Source organism: Nanorana parkeri, unplaced genomic scaffold, assembly GCF_000935625.1.
Source record: "Nanorana parkeri isolate BGI_ZX_2015 unplaced genomic scaffold, ASM93562v1 scaffold424, whole genome shotgun sequence".
NCBI classification, from domain to species: domain Eukaryota; kingdom Metazoa; phylum Chordata; class Amphibia; order Anura; family Dicroglossidae; genus Nanorana; species Nanorana parkeri.
In genome coordinates, this window is record NW_017306692.1 from 733971 (window position 1) to 750828 (window position 16858).

Consider the following 16858-nt stretch of genomic DNA (forward strand, 5'->3'; position numbering starts at 1 on the left):
CACGACAGGGGAGCGCAACGCGTGCACCGGAAGCTGCGCGGAGATATGGCAACCGAATCGTACACTTCCTAATCCCCGCCTTCCTGCCCGGCAGCAGCAAAATGACCAGCGCCGAACGCCTGGCCAATAGCGGAGACGCGCCGAATCACGTGATAGGCTGTTAGTTATGCCATGTTTGTTGTGGGATATTGGGGATACAAGAGCTGTGATAGGCGGTGGATATGTCATGTTTGTTGTAGGATATTCGGGATACAAGAGCTGTGATAGGCTGGTGGATGTGCCATGTTTGTTGTAGGATATTCGGGATACAAGAGCTGTGATAGGCTGGTGGATGTAACATGTTTGTTGTGCGTTAAGGCACCTTTCTTTCGGAACCAGCATTAGCTTTTTCAGAAATGTGAGCTGCAGTAGCTTTTCTGTTGGATCGGAATACATGGGCCAGCCTTTGCTCTCCAAGTGCACGCAATGAACCTTGGATGTCCATCAACCTGTCACTGCTGCACCGATTTTCCTTCTTTGGGCTACTTTGGTAGGTCCTGACCACTGCAGACTTGGAACATCTCACAATGAGGTTTTGGAGTTGCTCTGACCCAGTCGCCTAGCCATCACCATTTGGTCCTTGTCGAATTGCTCACATCCTTACGCTTGCCCATTTTTTTGGCTTCCAACACATCAACTTTAGGGATAAAATGTTTACATGCTGCCCAATATATCCCACCCACTTCCAGGTGCCATTGTAACAAGATAATCAATGTTATTCACTTCACCTGTCAGTGGTCATAATGTTATGACTGATTGGTGTAAACTGTGACTGTTATGACTCAGTCCTCAGGCACAGCTTAGTTTAGCCTTTCTCAAACTTTATTTGACACCACTTCACATTGTTGGTCATTGGGAAGAATGATCCTTACTTTGGTGGGAAGAATGATCCTTACTTTGGTGGGAAGAATGATCCTTACTTTGATGGTCATTAGAAAGAATGTTCATTTCATTGGTGGCCAGTGGGAAAAATGTTCCTTAAGGTCGACGACTTTAAACTTACGAACATGTTTCAAAACCCGCCGAGCATCGTACGATGTTCGGCGGGTGTGTAGCATGTTCGTAAGATAAAAGCCAGACGGGCTGGTGTGCGCAAGCGCACACTGCCCGTTCGGCATTGCTGTCATCGGATGCCCGCCTCTCAGGGGGCGTGTCTTGTGATCATCGCAAGTACGATCTGCCTATGCAAGATAGGCAGATCGTACGTTTTTTTTTAAGTACCTTACAACCATCGCAAGACAGAAGTCTTGCGATGGTTGTAAGGTGTGTGCCCAGCCTTATATTGGTGATCAGTCAGATAAATGTCCCTTACATTGGTAATCAGTGGGCAGAAAGTTCCATACACTGGCGGTCAGTGATTGGAATGTTTCTTACGTCGGTGATCAGTGGCAAAAATGTTCCTTATATTGGTGGTCAGGAAAAAGCATGCTTCTTACATTGGTGATAAGTAGGAAGAATGCTCCTTATATAGGTGGTTATTGGGAAGAATGTCGTGTCCTGTCCTTGGTGGTCAGTGGAAAGTGAGACTGCACCCCTTAGAGCAGTGGTTCTCAAGGGTCCTGAGTGTAACCTCAGGACCCACATTTGTCCTTGGTCATCAAGTCGTGCCCCAGATCGCACTGCAATGGAATGCATAGCATTGCGGTACCGTGCATGCAGGTGTGGGCAATCGAACTCTGGATGGGAGGTGTGTTTGGGGTGCCATTCAAATGAATGGTAACGCAACACACATCCCACACCAGAGCACGTGGTCTGGAGTGGATCCTCAGCCTGGGGTTCAGTTTGGGCTGCTGTGAAGAAGCTCCATTCATATGTGCATTGCTTGTACAGCTCCCTTGTGCACCCTGTAGAGGTGTCGGGAGCCAGAAAGTGACATCACTCCGGTCCAGGCACCTCTACAGGACACGTGAGGGAGCTGTAAGCAATGCATGTATGCATTGCTCCCTCGTGGCAATAGTCCCATCCCACCCCACCCCACCTGAAGCTGACGCTCTTGCATATTTTGAATGGCTGCTTGGCACGAGAACTGACAGTGCTGCACTAGGGGGAGGCTTAGGAGCCTCTCACCTAGAGAAGTGGAAGGCATGTGGCGACCCACTGAATACGGAGTCACGATCCACTTTTGGGTCACAACCCACCAGTTGAGAACCAAGGCCTTAGAGATATCTGAGCAGTAGAAATTAAGGAACTCCTAGCAACCTTTGGAGGAACCCTAGGAATCAATGTAACCCTGGTTGGGAAAGGCTCCATTAGATAGACTAGGCCAGCTGAATTACACATGAATTGGCCCACTGTTGGATAATTGTTAGCTCCCATTTTCAGAAACTAGTTAGAATATTGATAATAATTCAGCGCACTGCAGTGCATAGAGCTGAATGAAGTGTCAGTCTGTACAACTTTTAAAAGAAGAGTACGCTGCATTTGCAGATAAAGGCCCATCATACCTGGCTTCAAAGCATATTAAATGCAGTACAGTATTTTCATTCCTGTAGCATCATTACTCAAATATGGCAATAGCCATATCTGGGCAAATGTGTCAGCCAGTGTTCCCGCCCCTTTGTTAACATTCAGTAGTCAACCAGGGAATCTCCTGGTAGCTGAATGTTGCCCAGGATGGGTCACTGGTTGCTAGGAGGCTGTCGGCTCCATAGCCAACAGCCTACTTGCAACCAATGACGTGGGTGAACGGTAATAGGTGGTGCCTGATGGAGAAGCTGAGAGACTAGTTTCCAATCAGGTCCACCACCCTTGTGATTGATAGCAGACAGAATAGACGTGTGCTATGGAATCTACCCACTGCTGTCTACTGTCAATCACAAGGGAGGTGAACATGATGGGGAACTAGTCTCCCAGAGTTCCCCATCAGGCTCCACCCACCCCTAATCTCCTCAGCTGCTATGCCTGTCCACGTGATCCTAAACACAAGGCCAAGTCGACCTGTAATTGGCTACAGCAGAATAAAGTGAAGGTTCTGGAGTGGCCATCTCAGTCTCCTGACCTCAATATCATTGAGCCACTCTGGGGAGATCTCAAGCGTGCAGTTCATGCAAGACAACCCAAGAATTTACAGGAACTGGAGGCTTTTTGCCAGGACGACTGGGCAGCTTTACCATCTGAGAAGATAAAGAGCCTCATCCACACATACCACAAAAGACTTCAAGCTGTCATTGATGTTAAAGGGGGCAACACACCGTATTAAGAACTGGGGTATGTAAACTTTTGATCAGGGTCATTTGGGTAGTTTCTGTTGTCATTATGATTGGAAAAGAGTAAACACAGTTGATTGATAATAAATGGCTTCAGCCAAACACTACCCATGAGTGACAGAAAGGTTTTCGTGTTATCATTCATATTCTCTGAAAAATGGCCAGGAAATCATACATTCTGCCAGGGTATGTAAACTTATGAGCACAACTGTAATTTATAAACAGGTGAAACAAGTGAAGGTCCCTACAATGAACCTTGAGATACACCATTAACAACCTTAGATCCTTATTGAAACAAAAAGACTTTGACATCCAAGTAACCCAATATTAAAATATTACATATATGGGTTTAACTTACCAATAATAAATATTCCCTATGTGTCCTATCTTATTCTTTCTCCTTGGATCCCAATTTCCTAATGATTCAGGAAATTCAACAACCTCCCTTCTGACGACCACAAGAAGATCAGGGTACTTCCTGGTTGCTTGTTGTCGAGCAGTCCAGCACTTCTGCAATATAGGGCCCCATTCACACTGAGCGGATTGCAAATCGCGCGTTTGTCGCGCAATGGTCATTTTGCACAATATCACGCAGTTTTCCGCGCGCTATCGTGCAAATGATTGCATTGGACCAAGTGCAATCGCGCAACATCCGCGCAAAAAAAAAAGGGTCCTGCAGTAGCGACGTGCGACCCGAGCACAGCTCCATTGACTTGCTTTGGAGAGCGATATCGCACGGATATCCACGCGATAAATCGCTCAGTGTGAATGGGGCCAAGTGGACCGGACACCTAGCACCGTTCTGAGATTCCACCTTCAGCCCTATGAGCAGGGGGAAGTAGAGGAGACTGAGCAGTCTTTGAGTTTTCGCATAAAGGGCATGCTTAGCCAATGGGTAAGCTTTTTCATGAACATCACATAGGAACTGCTATTTTAACAACTCTTGTTATGTACTTGCTAGATGAAGAATGTGCAATAGCTAGAAATACAGCAACATAGCTGGTACAAGGGCTATTACAAATTTACGCCTCCTAGGTTACCTACAAAAATTTCACAGATAACTGGGAGTAGAGTCTTTTTGATCCCAGTAACTCCATATTGCCTACTGTAGGGATGCACAGATACTTTTTATTTGGTATAGAGTAAGAGTACCAATATTTATATTTCAATACCGGTACTTCCGTTAGCATGGAGCCAGCTTCCCGGGCAATCAGGAAGCCAGGGGGCGTGTCATTATCCGCCACCCGGCTTCTTGATTGCCTGGGAAGCCGGATCGATGCTGACTGGCCGGAAAGCCAGGTCCCCAGCCAATCAGCTTCGAGTCGGCCAAACAGCTGGCTCAATGCTGATCAGGAAGCCGGGAGGCGAGTCCGTAACCGCCGCTTGGCCTCCTGATTGGCCAGGGAGCTGTCTCCATGTTCCCTCGCGGCACTGCCGGCCAGACGAAATCTCCCTCTGAGCGGAAGTTCCGGTATCGGGGAAGGTATCAGAGCATTTGGGTGAGTACTTGCCCAAATACTTGGTATCTGCACAGATACTGATACTAGTATCGGTATTTGTGCATCCCTAGCCTCCTGATAATGAAAGAGGTCCCCTCAAGATATAAATTACTCCCATCGGCAATAATAGATTAAACACTTTACAAAAAAGGTCACTAAGAAAGTCCTTGAAAAGAGCCTCTAATATGAAAGAGTCAGTGAGCTAGAACAAACAATAGCAATCTAGAAGACTAATTGTTAACACAGGTAGTTCATAGCCACAAAAAAGACTTGCTGCCACCGTCAAGAAAGAATGAATGATCTAGAGAAATTGAGCTACTAATCAAACCTTTATTTTTTTATTAATATACCTTAAAGATAGAAAATAACAAAATATCTTTGAAGCGAGTCAAGTAGATCTCTACATTTCTAGGGCATACAGCTTGGGTCTTAAGGTACTGGACTGGAGCCAATACTTTCTTTTTAGTTTTGGATAGAGTGGAGAGGGATGAGAACACGTCTGTTTTTTATTGCTCTCTTGTGTCCCTGTTAGGGAGATTCACCTTCTCTACTTGTCCTGGTGACCGTTATCACTGAAAGTGAAAGAAAATACAAACTTTTGCGCTCTCACAAGGAGACTGTATATCTCCTTACCACAGGGGATTTCCCTCACTTTGGAGTGATTTCTTCTCACTTCCTGTTTTGCTTATTGCACATGGAGTGAAGGGAAATCTCCCCATTGAGACACAGATGGCAAAAAAGCTGACAGTGGATATAACCCTTCATTACTCTATCCAAAACCAAAATAAAAAGTTTTGGCTTTAGTTTTACTCTAAAGCCTCAAACATAAAACATGACCCAGAACAATTTTTACAAAGGACGCCCAGATAAAGATGCCATACTAAATTCATGTTACCATGGTTTCAAAAATATTTCTATTTCAGGTCATATCAATGTTAGAGGCATTACTTGAAAATGTACAGTATGTTTTTTTTTTTAACCATTTACCCTTCTAACTTTAGGGTTATTATGGGTTCAACCATTTGGTGACTTTTTATCCTTTGTTTCACCATTATCGTTTTCTCTCCTTGATACATACTTTTTCCTTTTTACACTTTAATTCTGTATTTTTTTTTGTACATTTACAGTCTTGGATATTGTACAAAGAACATATAGTCAATTTGGTTGTGCTTTTATGTCATTATCCATTCTTTGTTAAAAGTAATACGATTGGTTTCCTCTTGCAACCAATCAGATTGAAACTTGCACTGGATTTGTTGCACTAACACACTTTGAACAATGGGGCCATATACATTATTGGATTCGTTTACATCATTCCAAGACCTCCTTTCTTTAGTGTCTTAGCGTAGTAGTTTATTGTCACATACACTACCATGAACTGTGCCAATTTAGAACAAATATATGTATAAATTCTGTGCTTACTTTATTTTCTGAGAAATGTATTAGTATGGGCAAAATAAAGTATCTCTACAGTATATTGCACCTAGAAAATGTGCAATAAAATATAAATAAACCAGTAATTACTTTTGCAGTCGTGCCTTAATATTTCCCTGTGTCATTTCCAAGTGTTTTGAACCAATTCTGATACAACAATGACGGGGTCCTTAATGCTGGCAGAAAAATGATATTTAAGTTTATTTAAGGCAGTGCAAAGCGCAATGAAGTCTGTAAGCGCTCGATGTCCTGCTGTATGGATTTTCTTGCTCTAATTGATTTTGCTACTTGTGATCATACCTAAAGGTCTCCAAACAGATATCCATGCCAAACAGGAACTTACAGCTTCAGCATGCCCTAAGCAGCATACTGAGACCTAGTTCTAGATCATGCTGCAGATGTGAGATTATCAAAACTATTCATAATGCAGTGTTCAATGAACAAGCCTTGTGTCTGGATCTGTCAACCACGCAACCCACAACAATACATTGAAATGTGAAGTCTGGGTGTGTCTATTCCTCTGTAGGACTCACAGAGTATCTTCTTTGCATACTGATGTATCCATAGGAAGTAAATAGGTGCACTTTATATGGGAACACCTTACAAGAAAGTTTTTATGTTTTGTGCTTCTGCTACACGTACATCTACACACATTAGATCACTTGGGATACTGGCCGTTAAGCAAACTGTGCAGTTTAGATTTATTGCAGATGTAAATTAATCTCTTGTAAGGTTTCTTGTTCTGTAAACACAGCTCATTTATGTTCTTCTATAAAGATACACCAAATTAAAACTTTGGTTTTGTTCCTACGAATACCATGTGTTGTGCACACTATCCCTGCTATTTTTATATATTAATATATATATATATGGCACTAAAGGTAAAAGCACATATGTACACATACTGGTCACAGGTTCCAAAAAAATGTCTATTCGGAAAAATCACTCTGCTATATATACATCTGATGTGAGGCCAAGGTGTCCATAAAAGGCCGTACAATGTTATCTGTAGAGAAATAAAATACCAAGCCAAATGTGATAGAAATTGGTAGTGCGGGTAGTGCTTTCTTGAAAACTGCCAGTAGTAAAAGGGTCAGACATAGTCCCTGTGAGAAGAAATGAATAAACATCACATACATAAATATCTGGGGAAACCACGGTTACATATACAAGATACAAGTAATTGTCTCTGTAATTGTGTCCCCCTAAAAATGTATATATTATGTATCTAATGCTCTTTAGCTGCACCAATCGCTGCCTTTCGCTTTATCTGTCATGCTCTTTATGTCCAAGGTTTTAAACAGAAAATGTTACGGCACAAACTAATACAAAAAAAAACAACAGATCATTATTAAATATTGGTAAGGTTTGACTATAAAAATGAGCTACTTCTCCAGGTGTGGGCTTACTAGAAGCAACTAGTGGATGAGCAATATTAAACTATGTACAGGTCACACAATATTCATTTTTTTTTTAGCAAATGTGTAAAAGATAGGAGGAAGGAAATGACAAAGTACAAAAAAAAAATGAAAGCTCACTTTAAGTTTCACTTCATTACTGTTGTCTACATTTCCCTGATTTAAATAATCTCCACAAACTGCAGTTTACCTGCCCAAAAAGATTGCCCTTACTGGCCACTGTTATTTTCTGGGAATAAACCAAGAAAATAACAGTTGACATGGCATAGCTATGAAACCATGGAAAGATAGGCCACATGAACCAAATCGGAGAGAGGCAGACCAACAGATACATTGTTTCTAATGAAGAGTTGTTCAGATCATCTACCCTTCAAAGAACATTGGGCAAACACTGGAGAAATGTTCTGCTGGATATATTTCCCTGGATTCCTGGGCTTTAATCTGCCTTATTGTGTAAAGTATTAACTGTTTCACTAACCTCCTGCCATCCCTCCCTCCCACCATTATAAAGATTCCAGTACTTACTATTAGAATAGCAACAAAGCAGGCAAGTGTGGTATTCCAGTCTCCGCTAGCTGTTGCTGCAGCTTTTCCCACTAGTACGCTGTAGAAAATGAAGTCCCCAAGGCCGAGCTTTACTCCCCCTGTTGAAAAAATGATTAGAAAATGATAGAAGAAGCTAATGTCCACTGCATGTGTGCTGAACACCACACTATGATCTTTGATTGTAGGAAATGTTTATCTGTACCTGTGACCCTCAACCTACAAAACGTAGGACATACTGTATTTTTACGCAGCATGTTGCAATGATACACCACTCTGCATAGAGTTGAATGGAATGTCCTTATGGGACATTTCCACAAAGTAACACACTGCTTTCTGGAGCACATACCTGGATACGTCAGAACTCGGAGCTGTGGAAAGCAGCGCGTAACAGCGCAAAGCTCCTGCTTCTACACAAAGGTAAATGAGCTGCCCGCACGCCATTTCCCACAGCCCCACATGCATCAATAACTGGCTCTTCACGTTGTACAGAGGAGCACGCCCTGTGTGAATGAGGCCTTAGAGACCGTTCAGATAGACTGTCCGATCAGGTACGCCTGTCAGTTTTTCAGGTTGATCTGATAGGAAGCTCAATGTTAGTCTGTAGGCACCTGAATCTAAACCCGACTCCCGCGAGGTTTGGAAAGCCAGAAGGAACAAAGTTCTATTTGGTGGACCTGATCATGATGGACCGGGGGTAATCTGATGTAAACTGACACATCCATTACATCCAATTCCCCATAGTCGTAACATTGGTCCAGTAAGTTTAGTTTTTTTCTTCCATCTTCTAGTTTTGAAATTAATGGTTAGATCTCCTGTTACTATTTTTGGCTCTAACTGTTAGGGAGACCTTTCACGTCCTGTCCCAGGAATTAGAGGAAATCTCTTTGAGAGGAAATCCAGTTGCCACTAAACAGGTGTACCAATTGGAAGTTTTAACCTTACCTAATGTTTCGATGACAACAGTACAATTTTGTCTGTACCGGTCGGCAATGGTCACCAGCACATATAAAAGAGGGTTAATCTTCCCAGCTGGGGACACAGGCAGCACTAACAACCTGAGTCATATTTGACATCTTGTATGATCAAAAGAAACAAAGCGCTAAAGGTAGCTGTATGAGCAAAAGAATAAGCTATAATTGATTCTGGCGAGGTCAGTATGGAAGCTAATATAAAAGTATAAAACAGGACTAGCTTCATAAACATGGATCCACCCCCCTTCTGAGGAAGTCACATGACGAAACGCGTCGAGGAGGGTAGATGCTAAGTTTAGCCAGACACGAAGCTTCACGTTTGTCTCTGTGCTGTTTTTAGCTGGTCGGTATATTTTTTTGCCTTGTAAGCCAATTTTTGGAATAAAAGTTTATGGCTTTATATACTGCGCAATGAAGGTTCTTTCTTTCTCTTTTATTTATCTCTGAAAAACCCTGCGGGACAAACGGCAAAGTATATTATTATTTTTTCCCAAAAAAACCGGACTCCTCATCTGGGAGATATAGCCAAACGGCTTAGAGGAGAAAATCAACTGCTTCAGCTGCTGAGACCCGCGGGGAATACACCTGTGCTAAAACCTAATCCCGGCACCACTCACTAAAAGTTTTCTACCAACTTCACTCTGGTGAGTACCCACCCGAGAGGGACAGTTCGGAACAATTCGAAGCACATTGCTGTTTTTGCACATTTGTACATTTGCACACGGAACTTACCGTTCACCTGTTACCCGAGAGGGACAGTTTGGATCAATCTCAAGTACACTGCTATTTTTTGCACATTTTTATATTTGCACATGGAAACCACCTTTCACTTGGATTTTTTAAGCATTGGACACTGATTTTGACGTTTTAAACATTGTTCGTTTATTTATTCCATCTGAATGAATTTTAGTGGTTCTAATTGATTTTTGTATTTTGGTTAGACTGGTTATATCTATACTTGTTTATGAAGCTAGTCCTGTTTTATACTTTTATATTAGCTTCCATACTGACCTCGCCAGAATCAATTATAGCTTATTCTTTTGCTCATACAGCTACCTTTAGCGCTTTGTTTCTTTTGATCATACTAGGTTCCACCTTTTTCAGAGCAGCTTGGGGTATAACTATTCACATTTATTCTTACTTTATTAATTTAATTAATTTAATTTATTACTAAATTTTATTTTTCCAGAAGCGCAGATTTATTTGTTTACATATTTGACATCTTCACTGTTTAATAGTTCCTACATAGCAAGTGAAGTTAAACTTTAGCTTAGGTCTCCTTCCCCATTATTGTTATTTTTTCACAACTTAATTTTGTATTTGCTTCGAAACATATAAACAACAAAGAAATACTATCGGTTCAGACTTCTGTTCTTGGTTTATGCCAAGTTTATGCCACTTACTCTCCTCTTCGTCATCAGAAGGTGCAGTTCGGCGGCTGGGTGTTTGAATTAGGGTCTCACTAGTTTCTTCTTCGGCTTCTGACGTATGGTTGGCATTTTGTGATCTTTCCTCTATTAAAATAACAGCAAGACAAATAAGTAGTGAATGTAGGGAATAAAGGGGCCGCCATTCACACCCTTCGTGATCTACCAGCATCAGCTTTGAGAGCTACTGGTAGATCACGATCTACCTAATGGGCACCCCTGTATTAGCATATCTTTACTAAGAATAAGCCTACATTCAAACCTGTTAAAAAAAAGTGCATTTAGAGATTCCAACGAATTTCTGCAGCAGGAATCCCAAATGGGCCCGCAGCTGTCACCCGTCCAAGTTAATGATGGGGTGATAGCGGCTGGCACCGTATGTGATATGATTACATGTGGATAGGAAGAGATCACTGTCCCTGGACGAATCAATCGTGCATCCAGGGATAGTGAGCTCAGGAATCTCTAAACACACCTTTTTAACAGCTGTGAATGAAGCCCAAGTGTGATTTCCTCACAGCCACCAATCAGGTTCAGATATTGAGGGCAGGTTTAAATCCGACAGGTGGCCTCCAGTTATTAGTAAGAACACACGAATGCTAATGACTAGACTTGAATTAAATTTTAATAAAGATATTTTTTTGTGTGGTTACCTGCATGTTGATCTATTCCTCGATCTGAGTCTGAATCTGCCATTCCTACCGTCCACATCATGGCAGCTTTAAAATAAATACAATGTTAGAATAACATAGTTCACTTGTTGAACTCAAGTAAAACAAACAGCCTTGAAAAGATATACAGTGCAGTATATTTTCCATAAGCTAAATTCCCTTTCCTATTAGAAGTACATTAGAGAGGATTCCTCACCTTTGGCTATTATAGGTCAATTGACATAATGTGGCTGTAAAACCTAGTTATGGCTACTAAATCAGGAAGTCCCGTACAGTTTCCTTATATCACCAGGACAGTAGATTAAATTGCCTCAAAACATTCTATAAAATCCTGAGTTTGTGAGAGTTGTCACTTGGTGCTTCAATTTCTTTCAAGTAGTAAAAGTTACTGGTATTTGAAACTGCTTCTGCCCATGTGCTACTCTGCAAGGTCCTATAAAGGTTTCTAACAAATATAACTGTGCCAGGTGTATCTGCCTGTAAGCTCTTCAGAAGAGAGACTGGTATAAATGGTTGGTACATCTGACTGTTCAGAAGAGGAACTGGTGTGAATGGCTAGATACATCTGACTGTAAGTTGTTCAGAAGGGGGAATAGTGGAGTGAATTACTAGGTGCCTCTTCAGAAGGGGGAGTGGTGTGAATGACAAGGTGCATCTGACTGTAAGCCCTTCAGAAGGGGTAGTGAATGACTAGGTGCCTCTTCAGAAGGGGGAGTGGTGTCAATAACTAGGTGCATCTGACTAAGTTCTTCAGAAAAGGGACTGATATTAATGTTTAGGTGTATCTGACAGTAAAGTCTTCGTAAGAGGGACTGGGGTGACAGGACTAGGTTTATGAGACAGTAAGCGCTTCAGAAGGGGGACTGGTATAAATGGCTGGGTGCATCTGACTGTAAGCTCTTCAGAAGATAAACTTGTGTGAATGGCTGGGTACATCTGACATATAAATAGTTAGGTGCATCTGACCGAAACTCTTCAGAAGAGGGACTGGTATTAATGGCTGGGTGCATCTGACTGTAAATTCTTCAGAAGAAGAACTGCTGTGAATAGCTCCATGCTCTATTCCAGCGGCTAAAGTCCAAACTTAAGTCAGGCACATATTAATAATTACATTTTTTAAAGTCTCAAAGTGACACTAAACTCAGGATTTAAACCTTAAAAATGCATTCAAGTACCTTAACTATTAATAAAAATATATCTTATTTGTGTATCACTCAGCTGTAGATCCTCAAATCTTCTCTGAATTTGTGCTGACACTGTCCTTCCTTCTGGAGGGTGGCTACTTCTGTTCCCCATGGTCCCTGTGTGTGTTGTAAAGTAGCCACCACTCCAAGCCCACTCCTGTGATGGACTATAATTTCAATACAAATTAGTAAACTAAACCTGAGATTGCAGTCCTTAACAAGAGCGAACTTGGAGTGGTGGCTACTTTACAACACACATAGGGACCACGGGGAACAAAATCTGTACATTCCAGCAGCTGCTTTGGTGGGGTTTAGACACACATATTTAAGAAAACACTCATTAAATGGGAGTTGTAAAAAATAGAAATGCTTTAAAAATGTAATTATCAATGTGCCTGGTGTTGGTATAGATATTTAAGAAAAATACTATTTTTGTTCATCTGTGTTAATAAGATAACTGAGTTGACCTTGTAATTTCACAATAAATAGACTGCATACGTGTTGATCATGAATAAGGGATTCATAATGTTTTTTTGATCTGGATGGTAGGATAATAGAAGCAAAACTTCAGATACCTTTGTCACTGTTCTCCACCTAAATATTCAACATAGAAACAGCAATATTACAAAATCTTTCCATGCAGTTTGTTTTTCCGATTACAGTTTGTCCAAAGAAGCCAAAATGTAAGTCGACACGAAGCGTTGGCTATACACATGTATGAAATATATATATTTGCGTAACCAAAAGCCTAAGTAAACTTGGCTGCAGCTGGAAATAAATATTTTTTGTACAATATATCTCCCAACTGTCTCACTAATTATAAAGAAAAGTATTACATTTGCCTTTTGCAGTTCCCAGAAACAGAAGAGTTGGGGAGAGACCAGGACATGGTATTTGTTTTATTATACATTGGAACATAAATATTCCACAACTGTACACATCAAAGTGTTTAGCAGAAACACCCAGCATCAGGAACTATATATCTTTCAGGAAATACTCAGAACTGTCCTGGACGATGTAACTTACTTCCTGCTTTTACAGCAATTCTAAGCGACATTCTTTCTATGACAGAACGATGCAAAAGACTATTTACTTACAGGAATATATTAATGCTGGAAATATAGGCTCGTTTCTTTCCTGGGCAGTTTCCACCAGCATCCTCAGAGGGCCCTTAGGGCATAATACAGCTAGCAAATCTGTCAGCAAAGAGACAATAGACGCATATGATTACAGAGAGAATTGCAACAATTAACCCCCTTAGTGCCAGCTACCGCTGGCCCTTTAAGAGGTTTTAAGTAACGGGAGGCAGAGGCAGGCTTCCCATGTGATGGCTTGAATTCTCTGTCACAGTGGTCACATGATCAGGAGCCTGTCCCACCAGCCCATCATAAGAAGCGACTAGGAGCCTCTCGGCAAAGGACAGCGGACCGACTGACACATAAATGCATACAGCCAGATTTAAGGCCCAACGCCCATGCTGGTACATTTGTGTGTTACACCGGCAGGAAGGTGTTAGGGATTTATGACATGAGGTTTCTATATTTAACTTCACCCTGCCATTCTTAATGGCCAAGTCTTTGATGACAATATACTGTTTTATTTCTATAAATAAAACTGATAACGTCTCAACAACTTAATTATTATACTTACAGCTCAACTCTATGCAAAACTTTGTTACATTTTGAATAAATAGGAAGCCCATCAACTTTTCATTGCTTCCTATGTCCTGGTTTGGGAGATTTCTCCTCACTTTCTGTCTATCTGATGGGTGCCAAAGAGAACAGGAAGTGAAACCCCCTCACACACAGGGGTGAAAAAATATCATCAGCAGTAACAAAGATTTGGCTAGAGTTGGGCTTTAAAGCTGAAATCCAGGCAGATATAAAATCACAAAAAAACTCACATTAACGCGGCTAGGCATCAATTAAGAAATCATTTCATTATTATTAAGTGCATCTATTTTAAAACCCTGACTTGGTATCAGCCTCTTGCAATTCCCTGCAAAAGCAGCACACAGACTAAGAAGGGGAGGTGAAGCAATGGGAGCTACCAATCAACAGTGCTGCATGCAAATGTGCTGACAAGGAACATGCTGGCAGCAGGAGAGACAAGAGTAAGCAGAGAGGCGATCTCATCAGTCTCCTGCTGCTCCTTCACTGCCCAATCAGTAGGCTGCAGATGGAGACATGGCACAACTGTATCCCATGTACAGTCTATAACTGTAACAGAGAAAGTGGTGTAATCGGCCTGGCTGTGTATAGCTCAGAACTGGATGGGCAGAATACAAATTCTTTAGAAGGTGAAAGATCTACCTTATACATATTTCACCTATTTGTTTAGCTGTTTGCATTGAGTTCATCAATGTGTTTGTTCTGTTGGCTTATTCAGTCATCACCTATGCTGTGTGTCATGGATGTTATTGCACTCTTCTCATACACAGAAGCACTAACAACCAGCCTCATAACCCATGCTAATGTGCCCATTATGAACAGCTTTTTAACACAATTTTAGCAAATGAACAAGGGAGCAGCATGCTTTTTCTGTTGTGAATTCAAGTGAGAATCTATGGTTTGATATGAACCAATAGTGCTAAATAGGATTGGCATGGCAATACTCTTCACCCTTTATAACAAATAAAGCCATTCTTTTTTTTAAAGTGTATCTCCACTTTTACAGCCAAATTGGTATAACATTTACTTTATATTTGTTCCCATTCACATAGGATGACTTAAAACAAGAATAAAAAAATTGCTGCTTCTATTTTTACGTGCATTTTACTTGAACTGTTAAGGGGAGGGGGATGGATTTTAAGGTTTTCAATCATCAACCCTGTCTGTACTGTGTTGGCAAATTCCATTGAACACTGCCTGTCCTAACAAACGGTTAGAGGATCTAAATGCATTGTATGGTATTGAGTGGAAACCTTTATGTCCCTAGTCTTTCGTTTGGGACAGACTCCCTTTTAAACTGTTCAGAGTAGCTTGCAGTCTGCACAAAGGCCTCCTCCAAACAAACAACTAAAGGCCTCATCCACACGACTAACAGTGGGCCCATAGATCTGTGCTGCGTGCACGGCCGTATCGGGCCGCTCCTGGGAAGGACAGGAGCTGCGTGTAATAGAACGTAGCAGCCTTTTCTTCTCTATGGGAGTATGCAGCTGTACGCTCACCCGAACTGCACCTCCGTGCGGGTGTCCCTGCTCGGTCGCAGACAGGATCCATCCTGTCTGCGTACGAGTACCGACACACGCACCCGCACGGACGAGCAGTTCGGGTGAGCATACGGCCGCGTACTCCCATAGAGAAGAACAGGCTGCTGCAACCAATCACACGCAGCCACTGTCCTTCCCGGGAGCAACCCGATCCGGCCGTTCACACAGCACGGATCTGTATGGCCCGGCTGTTAGTCTTGTGAATGAGACCTAAAGGCAAGAATCTTTTTTTTTTTTTATTATGTTTAGGTATGCTGTGCAAATGGGAACAGACACCAAATATATAGAGGGGTTTTCTAAAACTTGGCTAACAAAATGGAAATACACTTTAAGTTACGTACCGTATACAGATATTGCTGCCAGTATTACCCAGGCTGACCACTCAGGCAAATACTTGATGAACACAAGAGCCATAAGAGCACTGATCATGATAAGATAAGCCTGCTGTAACTGGAGAGGCCCTTTCCAATGAATACAGATCATCCCCACAGCTCCAAAATTCCAGATAATCATGATCAATGTTGGATAGTCCATCGCTACATTGTAGGTTTTAAAAACTTCTCTAAAACAGAAAGGAAAGAAAAAACATTATTTTTAGTAAAAAAAAAAAACAGAACCTACCAGAAAATCACAGTACTGCACATTGTTTAATGTGTTAGATGCCTTACAAACTGCAAACATTTTTTCTTCACTCTCTTCTATCTTACACCCGTTAACTGGGCAGATGCTAGCTAATAAAAAAAGGACATGTAAAACACTTAGCAGCATTTTATCTTCCTCTTGATGAACCGGCTGATAAGCGCACAATGGGTGCTGCTGATGGCACCCTTTTGGCCAGAATCCCTCAATCAGCTGGTCAAAGGAGCCGGTTGGAAAATCTTCGAGTAGCCAATGAGCTATCAGCTCTGTTTGGGTATTCTAACAGCAGCGGGGCCGCCATCAGAATACAATGCAAACAGCAGGAGATTTCCCGATCAATGCTCGTAAGTAGGGCTGCAGCTAACGATTATTTTCATAATCGATTAGTTGGCCGATTATTACGTTCGATTAATCGGTTAATCGTATTTTTAAAAAAAGGCTCCAGTGATGGACTACTAGTTAGTAAGCATTGATGGAGGAATCTGTTATATTTTTTTCGTTCAGCTCGCAGGTTGAACGAAGAAAATATTACAATGTATGGCCAGCTTAGGGCCACAGAAATGGATTTTGTATAAATATGGCAGTTACAAGCAATACACCTTAGTTTTGGAGA

The 16858-nt window shown here is 41.6% G+C and overlaps 2 protein-coding genes across 2 annotated transcripts in view; both read right to left on the bottom strand.

The window, feature by feature from the left end:
• DPY30 (dpy-30, histone methyltransferase complex regulatory subunit) overlaps positions 1–435 on the bottom strand; it is a 4981-nt gene extending 4546 nt beyond the window's left edge. Inside the window, exon 1 of the mRNA XM_018559969.1 lies at positions 199–435. Within this exon, the coding sequence (XP_018415471.1) occupies positions 199–435 (237 nt within the window). The remainder of the gene's footprint in view (positions 1–198) is intronic.
• Positions 436–6774: 6339 nt separating this feature from the next.
• LOC108789850 (presenilin-2-like) overlaps positions 6775–16858 on the bottom strand; it is a 28905-nt gene continuing 18821 nt past the window's right edge. The window contains exons 7-12 of the mRNA XM_018559977.1: positions 15948–16168; positions 13493–13591; positions 11194–11259; positions 10517–10627; positions 8122–8240; positions 6775–7284 (exon numbers count right to left, since the gene is read on the bottom strand). Coding sequence (XP_018415479.1) covers positions 7129–7284; positions 8122–8240; positions 10517–10627; positions 11194–11259; positions 13493–13591; positions 15948–16168 — 772 coding nt within the window. The 3' untranslated portion in view covers positions 6775–7128. The remainder of the gene's footprint in view (positions 7285–8121; positions 8241–10516; positions 10628–11193; positions 11260–13492; positions 13592–15947; positions 16169–16858) is intronic.